This window comes from Mauremys reevesii, linkage group 13, assembly GCF_016161935.1.
Source record: "Mauremys reevesii isolate NIE-2019 linkage group 13, ASM1616193v1, whole genome shotgun sequence".
Taxonomy (NCBI): Eukaryota; Metazoa; Chordata; order Testudines; family Geoemydidae; genus Mauremys; species Mauremys reevesii.
The window spans coordinates 16,912,625-16,924,963 of record NC_052635.1 but is presented as its reverse complement, the minus strand read 5'-3'; the positions used below and the strand labels follow the sequence as shown (position 1 = coordinate 16,924,963).

The following is a 12,339-nucleotide window of genomic DNA, read 5'->3' as shown; positions in this document are numbered from 1 at the left end:
CAGCCACAGGATGGAGACAGGTGACAGCAACGCTCCTGTGGCCCCCATTACCCCCAGGTATCTGGGTCCTCCCCCACTCATCCCCACCCCCAACAGGACAGGAATGGGAGGGGACCTGCCTCAGCTCACTGAGGGAAGCAGAAGTCCTGGCTCCCAGCCCCCCTGCTGTAACCACTAGAACCCAGGAGTCCTGGCTCCCCGCAATACACTATCCTACTAGCCCCTGCTCCCCTCCCTGCACGGCTGGAACCCAGGCATCCGGGGCTCACCCCATGACTCTCTGTCCCCGGCACAGGCTGCCCGTTCACCGGCTGGCAGCCAAGTCGCTGCTGCTGGAGCTGGAGGGGGCCAGGTCGGAGGAGGACCAGCGCCAGGCGCTGGAGACCAGCCTGAGCTCGGGGGTCATCTGCTCCCTCACGGCCTACGTGGGGGTGGACACAGAGCGGATGCAGCCGGTGCAGGGGCCGCTGGTGAGACGGGACATCCCGCTGGCAGGTAACCCTGGAGAGGTTGCGGGGGGCCCTCGGATGGGAGGGGGATCCTGGGGTGGGGGCAGCATGTGGTGGGGGCTGGTGGGAGGGGGAACCTGGGGCCTGGGGGCAGCATGTGGATGGGGGCTTGGGTGGGAGGGGACCTGGGGCCGGGGGTGGCAGCATGTGGACGGGGGACTCAGGTGTGAGGGGGAACCTGGGGCCGGGGGGGGCAGCATGGGGGTGGAGGGCTCGGGTGGGAGGGGGAACCTGGGGCCTTGGGGGGCAGCATGTGGATGGGGGCTCGGGTGGGAGGGGGAACCTGGGTCTGGGGGCAGCATGGGGTGGAGGGCTCGGGTGGGAGGGGGAACCTGGGGCCGGGGTGGCAGCATGTGGATGGGGGCTCAGGTGGGAGGGGGAACCTGGGGCCGGGGGTGGCAGCATGTGGACGGGGGACTCAGGTGTGAGGGGAACCTGGGGCCGGGGGGCAGCATGGGGTGGAGGGCTCGGGTGGGAGGGGAACCTGGGGCCTTGGGGGGCAGCATGTGGATGGGGGCTCGGGTGGGAGGGGGAACCTGGGTCTGGGGGGGCAGCATGGGGGTGGAGGGCTCAGGTGGGAGGGGGAACCTGGGGCCGGGGGTGGCAGCATGGGCTTGGAGGGCTCGGGTGGGATGGGGAACCTGGGGCTGGGCGGGGTGAGGTGGGGGTGGAACCTGCCACTAGCAGAGGAATTCCAGGAGGGATCCCAGCACGGGGAATCCCAGTTGTCGAGGGGGCACCTGGACGCATGGGGAGGCATCATGGATATGGGCTAATGTCCCTTTGCCCCTCTCCTTGCCCCAGCTATCATGTGGCTTGGCTGACCCCACCCTTCCCCCCAGGGTGACCCCACCCTTCCCCCCAGGGTGACCCCAGTCTCCCTGGCGCTGGCCAGGTGAGACGGGGGAGCAGCCTTTGGGGCCTGGCCATTCCAAGCTGAGAGAGTGGGGCCTGTGGGGTGGACAGGTGGCCATACGGACGGACCCAGAACCGGAGACCCAAACAGATGGGGGCAGAGACCAAGAATCAGCCAAATGGACCCAGACGGGGAGATGGAGACAGAGAAACAGACCCCGTGAGACAGGCAGACCGACCCAGACAAAGGCAGGGACCAGAGCAGCAGGCGCATCACTGGCATGAGCAGGCTTGGCTAGCGGGGGCCTCTCGTCCCCCAGTGTCCTGACCTCATCCATGGGGCACAGCACCCCCCTCCCCCGCCGCATCCCTTGGGGCTGGAAGAGGGGTCCCAGCTAGGGGGAAGTTGCAAGGGAGGGGCTGGATCCGGGGGGGTCCCAGCCCAGAGGCTGGGAGGGGATCCTGACTCTGAGGGAGCTAAGGGGAGAGGAGAATGGGGCTGGCTGTGTGTGGGGGTCCCAGCTGGGGGGCAGGGAGGAGGGGTCTTACCGGCGTGTTGGCTCTGGGTGCCGGGCGAGGGAGGATTTTGCTTCCATCCCTTAGCTTGTCTCTGCCTGCGTGTCCATCTGTCTGTCCCTCTCTCTGACCATCTGCTCCCTAGGGTTCGATTTGATGGCAGGCCATTCGCAGTACAGTGCACCGCACACCTTTGCGGTAGTCACTTGCAGTAGTCACTTCTCCACCAGGATGGTGGCTGTGGAGCACACAAACCACTTATACAAGCAGCTCCCCCCTCCGAAGTGTCTGTCCTGGCTCTATCGCCTCTCAGAGTTCATCTGGCGGAGCTCCCAACATGAGGGCAGCGAGTCCTGCAAACACAGCACCCCTCCAGGGACTGCGCCCCAGGAAGGTGAGGGGAGCAGGGGCTGGGAGTCAGGACTCAAGGCGGGCGGCAAACGCCAGGATGCGCTTTCTTGGGTCAGAGACAGACATGTCCTGACGGTCCCAGAGCTGGGCAAGTGTTTAACAGTCACATAGAAAGTGAAGGAACTTCCTGGGCAAAACAGCAGTGTGATGCTGGGGGAGGGGGAATCCTCAGCTGTTTTTTTTTTTTTTAAGTGTCGTGATGCAAATTATCTTGCAACAAAATAAATAAAAAATAAGGAAACTCACAGGCAAAAAACTCTGCCTCATAACCCTGGAACAGGCATAGCTATAATATCGTTTCGCCTCTGTAACATCCCATTTCCCCTACACTCTTAGATGACTGTGTGTTTCCCCAGACATAGGTTTGTATCACAGATTGTAGTGTGGGATGGTCCTGGGATCAGATTGTGTTTGAGAAACACCCTGGAGTTGTGGGATTAATGGCAGGGGCTGGGACATTCACAGGGGCCCAAGAGAGTTGGGTGCCTAACTAAAGTTAATTGTCATCCCATGGGTGCAGGAAGGGGCAGAGGTTAGGGTGCCTATGGAGGGGTTAACGGTGCTGAGAAGCAAGTAAAGGACACCCATGGATGGGGCAGGGTTAAGGACACTCATGGAGGGGCACAGTTAAGGTTGTAGGCTGTCCCTTAGCCTGGACAGGCCATGTTACTGTTGTGTAACCATGTCCCAGCCCCATCTCCCCACATCTCTCCCTAGAGCGGGCACGGGAGGAGTATCTCCTGCTGAGGCTGGTGTCTCTTCAGAATGCTGATGGCTCATGGGACCTGGACTCCCAGCTGGCTGCCGCACTGGGAGTGAGCAAGACCGATGCCAGGGGGAGGATGCCCAGTAAGGTGAGTGCAGGAGGTGACAGGGACAAAGGAGAGGTGGGGAGAGATGGGGCTCAGGTGCCATGAGTTGAGCCTGTTCGCTGCTCCCAGAGAAGACTGGGGGTGACCCAGTCTGAGGGCAGCTGGATCAAAAGACCCTTGAACCTGGCTGGAGCCCAGTGGGTGAGACGGGCCCAGAGCAGGGGACTGAGAACCCCCAAACGGGTTGGAGCATTGGATCAAGAGGTCCTAGGGCTTGGGGAGGAGGGGACACGGGGAGGCCCAGGCCGGGCCCCCTCTGAGGCTGTCTCCCATCCCCTGGGCATGGCACTGGGTATCTGGGTAGGGGGTCCACGGTGCTAGAGCTGGGAACCCTCTGAGTCTGAGGAGGGGGCTCTGGATTGGGGGGTTCCCAGGGCAGGGGGATAGGGGCAGCGCTGGTGGGGTTCCCACCAGCACCTGTCCAGGGTCTCCTTGCCCAGCCCCCCAGTGGTGGGGGGATGGGGTTCACCACTCAGGGATATGGGGGGGGGTCCACAGGGCAGGGGGAGGGGGCAGCGCCCGGGGCGCCAGGAGGGGTCCTCAGGGCAGGTGCTGTCTCAGGCTCTCTCTCTCTCTCCACCCCCACCCCAGGACGTGCCCCCCAGTGTCTGGGCCACGGTGCTGGCCGTGGTCTGGCTGCACGGCCGGGCTGCGGGTCTGCGCGACGAGTGGGAGCTGCTGGAGGCCAAGGCTGTGGGCTGGGTGCGGGGCCAAGCAGGTGAGACGGGAGTGGGGGGTTGGGGGCAGGGCCCAGGGCCTCGACCGGAAAACCCTGGGCCCCATGGAAACCCCACAGCCCAGAGCCCCAGCCCTGCCCCCCAGGGCCCCATATCCCAGCCCTCAAGAGCCCCTATCCCCAGCGACTCCCTGTCCCGATCTCAGCACCTGTCCAGGGTCTCCTTGCCCAGCCCCACAGTGCCTTTACTTCCCTGCCCCCCCATGCCAGTCCCCCACACTCTGTGAGCTCTCTGCCCGTTGTTCTTAGGCCCGCCCCTGTTTCTCTGGCTGGTGTCTCCCCCCACCCCCGACCCTCACTACCCCATTTCCCAGGCTGGTGTCTCCCCTCCAACCACCTGAAATGCCCCCCTCCCCACTTCCCAGGCTGGTGTCTCCCCGCTCCCACCCCTGGCCCTCGCTACCCCATTCCTCGACTGGTGTCCGTTCCCCCGCCCCCGTTTTCCTGGCTGATGTTCCCCCCCTGACGCCCCCTTCTTGTTTCAGGGCCCCGGCTGAGCGAATGCCTGGAAGCTGCCAACACCCTGCTGGGGTGCACCGTTGGCCCTGCCGTCTTCAGGCTCTGAGCCCCCCTGCAGGATCCCCATTCCCACCCCCTAAGCTACCCCAACTGGGAAGCCCCAAAGGTCAGCAGGGGGCACTGGGTGTAGACCCACCTTGCTGGCCTGTGCCCAGCCTGGAGCTAACCCCCCACTGAGATCCCATCACTGCCACCAATTTGGATGCATCCGGCTCCTGCTGGCTGAAGAGGCGCCATGGCTGCCCCCCGGCTCCATCCCACGCTGACCCAGCGTTCAGTAACCCCCACGCAGCTCACAGCTGCCACCTCCTCTCAGGATTGTGTGGGGGAGTCCTCTGGATTGCCCGTGTCAATGGCGCACATTTATTCGCTTTTTCCAAATGACCCTCCATAGGTGGCTGCACTGACCTTGCCCTGCATGAGCCATCGAGTGTAAACCTAGTCCCATCCGCACGGAGTTCAGCTGTTTGACAGACAGACTGACAGGATCTTTGCGTGTCCAACACAACTTCATTTGGTCATAATGGCAGATATCTCTTCGATAGACCGTCCGGAACGTGAACCGTAGCCCACGGATTTGCACACATTATTGATTTGCTCTATGTCCAAAGTAGAGCTGGTCAGACGTGTTCCAGCTGAACACCGTTCGGTTGGCAGCTGGGATTCAGTGGGGAAGGCTGACAGGTGGAAGTGGGCAGCAGAGAGAGGACGCTGTGTGTTGTGAATCTGTCCCCATTCACCAGCTGCTGAATTCTCTACCGAAGGAAGAAATGCTTAAAACCTGGCCATCCATCCCGATGGCCCACCTTGCGCAGCGGCAGGCTCTTCTCAGGACGTCCTGGGGCTCCAGCAAACACTGGAAGAGCTCAGCTCTTTAATTCCCCAGGGAGAAAGTGTTACGTTTATCAAGGACTGCCCGAAAATAGCAAAGACGCAAACAGTTTTCCCTCTTCGCGTTAACCAGCGTCGACCCCCCTCAAACCGCTCTCACCATGTGCCTCTGTGCTGGGTCGTGTCCCTAGTTCAGGCTTTCCGTGTCTGAGAAGGCAGCTAAGCCGATGTAATGCACAGCCCCCAGATCCCATCACCGCCCCGTGCCTCTCATTGCACGGAGGCTCTGGGGAAGGATCAGGAGACCAGGTATTTGATCGATTGCCTTGAGCCAGCACTGGGAAGGAACGCAGCCCTTTGGCTGAGATTCCCCGCAAGGGGCAGATGGAACTCAGAGATCCTAGTTCTCACGGCCCGCTATGAACAGTGGGACTTAGATGCCATTGGTGACATCCTGGCCCTATTGAAACCAAATGGCCTTTTGCCTTCCACTCCAGCAGGTGCAGAATTTCAGCCCGAGTCTTTTCAGTGGCCTTCAGATAAACTCCGTCGGCAGAAGCTGGTTGCCTAGTTCCCGTAGGCTCCTTTGGAAAGCCCCGTTAGCAGTGGGCTTCGAGGCAGGCCCTGTCTATATACCTGAGCCTTTAGAGAGAAAGAGAGAGAAAATCCACATGCAGGATAACACCATCAAGTCATACAACCGTCTGTACTCACACGTCCGTGGCCTCATGTAGTGTAGCACAGCCAGTAATGTCTGAACAGTCCAGCATGTAACGCTCTGTCTGTGCCCATCTGGTGCCCAGTTCCTAGCTGCTCTGCTTGGCCCTGGGTTGGCTTTGGGTGGTAGTGACTAGAGCAGGGGCCTGGCCCATGGCGTTCCTGGGTTCTGCTCTGGTTCCTGGAGGCAGAGATGGCCTAGTGGGTCGAGCTGCGGGGGCTGGGACTCAGGACTCCTGGCTTCTCCTGTGGTAAAAGCATCACAGACACTAAACAGATGTAAACACACTGAGCAGAGCAGGAGTCACCCTCAGTCTCACGGGGCCTTAGTGGGCCAGAGTCTTTCCCACCCTTCCACCAGGATGCAGGCCCCATGGCGAGAAGGTCCTGGCCATGTGATGGGTCTGAGCGAGTTCCTGCTCATCCTTTCAGAACCAAAGGTCTTTCTTGGGTTCCTCGGTTCTGGAAAGTCAGCCTGGCCCAGTCTGTGTGACCCCCCTCCCCCACTGAAGGCGTGGAACTTCTCTGGAGCCCTGTCTCCGGCAGCGGGTCTGGATGGCATCAGAAACCCAGACTTGGAGACAAGGGGTTTCCCATGCGTCTGCACTGCATGGGAAGCCTGGGTGTGTGCTTGCTGGACCTGGCTCTCATGGCTGTGCTAATACATCCACACTGCACTGCGCAGACTCTGGAAACAACAGGGCTCTGCCCCAGCCCCCTTCGCTGCAGCCTAGGGCTCTGAGTGCTGGCGGCGCTGAGTCAATTACTGACCCAGAAATGGTTCTGAAGAAGAAACGCCACATATCAAATAGCTAGTTTACATCTCCTCTTGCTGTGAGTCGGGCAGGGGGAACCTAGGCTAGCCCGAGAGGTGTTTCTCCAGCCTGTTCTTAAAACCCTCCAGTGACAGGGACTCCACCGCCTCCTTGGCAGCCTGTTGCAGAGCTTCACTTCCCTGAGAGTTAGAAAGTGTTTCCTGATATCTCGCCTCAATCTGCCTTGCTGCAGATAAGCTCATTACAGCTTGTCCTACCTTCAGGGGACATGGGGAAAAACTGATTCCCGTCCTCTTTAGAACTGGCCATAAGGTATTTGCAGACTATCATGTCGCCCCTAAGTCTTCTATTCTCAAGACTAAACAGGCCCTGTTTTGTTTATTTAATCTTTCTTCCTAGGTCAGGTTTTCTAAATGTTTGCTCACTTTTTCTGCTCTCCTCTAGACTCCTCCAATTTATCCACGTCTTGCCTAAAATGCGGCACCCAGAACTGCAGCTGGGGCCTCACCAGTGCTGAGTGGAGCAGGACAGTTCCCTCTGGTGTCCTACCTACGACCCTCCCGTTAATACAGCCCAGAGTGAGATTAGTGCTGCTGGGCCTGTGCTACACAGGAGGGGCAGAGGAGATGGTCACATTGATCAAGGCCCAGTGAGTCATCCCCTCCCATCCAGTACCTATAATGCAGCTTCCGTCTCATTTGTTAGCCGTTGCTGCCCTCTGGCGACCACATGAAGGAACCAGAATTCCACCACCATCAGCCTTGTTCTCTGGTTCGCTTCCAAATGCTTCTCTCCCATTTGTCAGTCCAAACGGCTACACACCAAGGGCTGGTTGGATCGGTTCGTAGGGTGCCAGGCACCCGCACAGATTTGCCTTTGTATTGTTAATTCACCAGCAGGTAATGCACGTAGGTGCCAGTCCTAGTGAGACGGGGGACCATGGGAGTTTGGCCTTTGATCTCAGCGGGGACAGGTTTTGCACCCACTGTCTGTCTAGGAAGGTGAATGCTTCTGATCACTGCAGGAGTTGAGCAGGGATGATGTGACTCCAATGGATCTACAACCAAGTCCTGCCAACTGGGGATCTGGCCCAGTGACCCCAATGGCACGACGGCTGATGGACACCAGCTGAGGATCTGTCCCACAGAGCTTAAGCTGAGATTATCCAGTTCTGACTAGGGGATTTGGACACACAATTCCCATTAAATTTAGTCTGAAAACCTCAACCTAAGTGACCCGCTCAGGGGCACCCAGGGAGCAGGGGCGGCTCCAGCCCAGCACGCCAAGCGCGTGCTTGGGGTGGCAAGCTGCGGGGGGCGCTCTGCCGGTGTCGTGAGGGCGGAAGGCAGGCTGCCTCCGGTGGTTTACCTGCGGAGGGTCCGCTGGTCCCGCAGCTTCGGAGGACCTCCCGCCGAAGCCACGGGACCAGCGGACCCTCTGCAGGCAAACTGCCAGAGGCAGCCTGCCTGCCGTGCTTGGGGCGGCAAAATCCTTAGAGCTGCCCCTGCCAGGGAGCCTGCAGCAAGGCCAGGAACAGAGCTCTAAGTTCCAAGGGCCGGTCTGATGCCTCAAACACATGCCCAGCCGTCATCTCCCCGCTGCAGTCTCTGGCATGCGCCATGCACAGACCAGGCTACGTAGCAATGCTCCCTTCTGGCCTTAGAGCAGCTGGGAACCTGTGACTTTCCTAGTGAAACTGATGCAGGGCTGTTCAAAGTGATCGTTTAGCAAGTGGCTTTCTGCTCCTCTGGCCTATCTCCCCTAGAGAGGAATAGAACCTGGGCATCTAAACCCCTTAGGCAGTTTGGAAACCTTTGCCTTAATGTCTTGGTTTTAGCCAGTGTTTTTCAGGCTTGCTGGGCAGGCCTGAGACGTCTGGCCAGGGATTTTTTTTCCTGGCTACCTTGAGGCACCTGAGTTTGAAAACTTTTGCCGAAGGGATTGGGCTGAGGGCGCAAAGGAAGCCTGGGCAGCTCTGGGATCACAGTGAAGGTCTCTGGATCCCCATCAGGTGCTCCAAGCTGTCGTTATTATAAATTCTTCTCCTTTGCCAAACTTACACCAGTGAGATCAAGGTTAGAAACTGACCTCTGGAGACAAAGCTGGTCTCACGTGCCCTGATGTATAGCAGCATCAGCCCCGGTTAAGTCTGATTTATACTGTGAAGATAGAAGTGTAAATGTTTCTGATGCTATATAACTGTGTGTGTATGGGAGGAAGGGGGGATTTTGGGGTGTTGTTATGACCCTGCTGTGTGCCTCAGTTTCCCCATATGCAGTATGGTTGCCCAGCAGGGGCAAAGGACTCTGTGTTTTCAGGAAAGGCTAAAAGACACAGACATTGGTGACACTTCCCTGCCCGTGGGAAATGAAGAGTTGTTAAGGAACCAGCTAGAACCAACCCATGTGAACAAGGTGCCCAGCGACCCGATGCTAGGGCCACTGCCACTGGATCTCCCCCGCTGTCTCAGCAGGGAAGCAGAGCAAAGACCCCAGCTGGAGAAGGAAGGACTGGGGATCCGGGAGCTGAGGGGAAGAGGTGGCTTCTGGGATCTCTCTCTCCTGGGAATGGACTATGGAGGTCAGACAGACACAGCCAGAACCCAGGGTGCTACTCCAGCTGGCGTGGGCCCCGGGCTGACCCGAACCCACACTGCTTTCACTTTCATTTCTCTGTGCCAACGTGCAAAGTGCCAACACTGTGTCCGAGTGACTAATAAACCCGGCTGTTTCGTGTGCGCTGCTTGAGTGTCGCTGCAAATCACGGGGGAGGCGCTTCGGTCCCTGCCGAATGGCCATGGCTCTCCCTGGGGTCCGGCTCCGCTGGCCTCACCTCATGGAGCTTACGGGGGCGGGCAGGAGGGCTGGAGCCCCTGAGGGTCAGTCCAAGAGGCAGTGAGGCTGTGTGGCCTCCCCTGAAGGGAGAGTTGGACACCCTGGGGGATCAGCCCATCCAAGGGGGTCCTGCAAGGGGCTGCTTCAAAGCTGGGGGTGTAGCACTGATCCTGGGGATCCCGGACAGTATGTGAGGCTGTTCCCCCTGCTGGAGGCTATTGGATCTGGGGTGTGTGTGTTGGGGGGGTCCTCGGCGGGAGGGAACGAGACCTGCTTAGTGTGTGGGTGCATCCCTGTGTCCTCGGCTGCTGCTCGGTGTGTGGGTGTGTGTGTGTATTTCCCTTTGAAAAGAAGGGTGCCTGTTCTTTGTGTTTGCAGCGGTGGGGGGGGGGGGGTAATGCATGGGGACCACTCAGTTCTGCCTGGGACTGGCCAGCCAGGGGCTGCTGGAGCGCAGAACTCAGCAGAAATACCAGCACGCTCAGGACGCTCTCGGGTGGGGGTGGGGGTGGGGGTGGGGCAGAGGGTCGGGTGCAGGGGGTGTGGGCTCTGGCTGGAGGTGCAGGCTCTGGGGTGGGTCAGGGATGAGGGGTTTGGGGTGCAGAAGGGAGCTCCGGGCCTGTGGCGGTGAGAGAGGACTCCCCCCAGTGCTCTCTCCCTGCAGCAGCACCTGGACTGGGGCCGGGGAGGATGCCACAGGAGCTCTGGGGCTGGGGCTACACGATAAGCAGGTCCTGGCCCAGGGAGGGCTGCCCCGGCTGTGCCTGGGTCCAGGCCAAGGGAGGGCCATGCCTGGGTCTGGGCTGCTCCGGCCTTGTCGCCCTGGATACAGCAGGTCCGGGCCACAGGCTGAGTTGGGCCTGGGGGAGTGAGGACCAGGCTAGGTGGGGCAGGTTCCCTGAGGTGGGAACCTCCACCAACCCTTTAAAAACCAGTCCCTGGACATGGCTAAATAGGCGGCCGCGCAGCTTACAGGAACTTAGGGCAGGACTGAGGGGCAGCAGCAGAGCTGTGAGCGTGTGTGAGCTCTGGGATGGAAGGGGGTGGGGGAGAAGGGGGCTGTGGGTTAGGACCAAGGACAGGGGCAGGGCTGGGGGCTGTGGGCAGGATAGCAATGCCCATCAGTCACTGCAGCCCAGAAACCCAGAATTGCCTTTTGCTCACTGGGCCGTGCTGCCTTTTCTGACTGCATGGGAAACTGAGGCTTGTTCATGTGTCTGTTTCACTGCATCCTCTGCTGCTAACGTTCCCTTGCTCCCTGGGAGCCTGCTGGAATGTACAAAGGGCCAGATCACCTGTCCCAGGCGCTGGCAGTGAATGGCTTGACCCCTGGCACTTTACACATCAGGTCTGTTTGCATAGAAACAGACCCGTCCCGTCCTCTGTCTAACTTGATTAGTGCCCCTGACTTTCTCTTCTAATCAGCCCCCACGAGACCGCCCCTGAGCCCAGCATTTCCCGGTGGCATCTCCAGGCTAATGGCCCTCGGCGGGGCCCATTAAAATGACACCTATCTTGGTGTAAGCCTTGGCGAGCTCTCGCGGCAGGGCCCAGCTCCGGGCTGGGCTGAACCCCTGGAGTGCTCATTAAGGCATGTGAAGCTCTAATGACCCACTTGTCTCCTCCTGTAGGTCTCTGTACAGCCACAGGTGCCGCTAGGCTAATTGGAGAGAGTTCTTTGTAGAAGGTGCTTGGCTAACAGAAGCTTAGGAGTGTCGGGCTGGAAGGGACGGCGAGAGAGGTCATCTAGTCTAGTTCCCTGCACTCAGGCAGGACTAAGTATTATCTAGACCATCCCTGCCAGGCCTGTCTAACCTGCTCTTAACAGGGATGGTTTTAACAAGCACCGACTGAAGCAGGCTTTTTTGGGGTTCTTTATGAATGATTATTTTTGTCTTAACCAGAGCATTATTGAAATTAACGGGTTTCAAATGCAATTGATCCAGGGTGTGTAGAAGGGCACTATCATCTCCAGGAGCACCCCATTGCAGCCGAGTGTGGCTCTGCTGTGGGCTGCCTCAGTTTCCCCCCTCAATCAGAGAATAATGAGGTCACTTAGACTATGAGGCCAGAAGGGTCACAGGTCACAGACCCTCACCCGCCCACTCCTGTAACTGACCCTGAACCTCCAGCTGAGTTACTGACATCCTCAGCTCCTGATTTAAAGACTTCAGATTACAGAGAATCCACCATTTATCCTAGTTCAAACCTGCAAGTGACCCATGCCCCATGCTGCAGAGAAAGGGGAAAACGGCCCAGGGTCTCTGCAAATCTCACCAGGGGAAAATTCCTTCCTGACCCCAAATATGGTGATCAAGTAGACCCTGAGTATGTGGGCGAGACCCACTAGCCAGATCCTGGGAAAGAATTTTGGTAGTAACTCAGAGCCCTCCCCAGCTAGTGCCCTGTCGCCAGCTGTTGGGAGATATTTGCTGATTAGCAGGCACAGATTGGCTACATGCCATTGTAGGCAGTCCCATCATCCCAGCCCCTCCAGACACTTACCACACCCAAGCTGGAAGTCAGTTTGGTTTTTTGCCCCCACCAATGAAAATTGCACTGGGGGTGTGTGATGGGGTGTCCCCCCTGCACAAGCCCTGAGGGGCTTAATGTGGGCTGGGAGGGGCCAGTTACCTTTAGATGCTACCCTGGAGGGAACCCAGGGCTTGATGGGGACCTACTGGCAGATGGAGCCCAGCTGTGGGAGGAGCGGCCACAGCATTACAAAGCCAGGAAGCCTGAGCAGCCATGGGCTGCTGGGAG

General features: G+C 59.1%; 1 protein-coding gene across 1 annotated transcript; it reads left to right on the top strand.

Annotated features, from left to right (window-relative positions):
• The first annotated feature begins 1,932 nt into the window (after positions 1 to 1,932).
• On the top strand, positions 1,933 to 5,235 carry LOC120379700 (von Willebrand factor A domain-containing protein 5A-like). Its single transcript, XM_039497178.1, has 4 exons — positions 1,933 to 2,274; positions 3,009 to 3,145; positions 3,755 to 3,881; positions 4,385 to 5,235. The coding sequence occupies exons 1-4, from the start codon at positions 2,037 to 2,039 to the stop codon at positions 4,462 to 4,464; spliced, it is 582 nt and encodes a 193-aa protein (XP_039353112.1). The 5' UTR covers positions 1,933 to 2,036; the 3' UTR covers positions 4,465 to 5,235.
• The last annotated feature ends 7,104 nt before the right edge of the window (positions 5,236 to 12,339 follow it).

Coding starts and splice junctions, on each gene's coding strand:
- LOC120379700 (XM_039497178.1), top strand. CDS start 2,037: ATGGCAGGCCATTCGCAGTACAGTGCACCGCACACCTTTGCGGTAGTC. Junction 3,146..3,754: donor GGGGGAGGATGCCCAGTAAG/GTGAGTGCAGGA, acceptor CCCCCACCCCAG/GACGTGCCCCCCAGTGTCTG. Junction 3,882..4,384: donor CTGGGTGCGGGGCCAAGCAG/GTGAGACGGGAG, acceptor TTCTTGTTTCAG/GGCCCCGGCTGAGCGAATGC.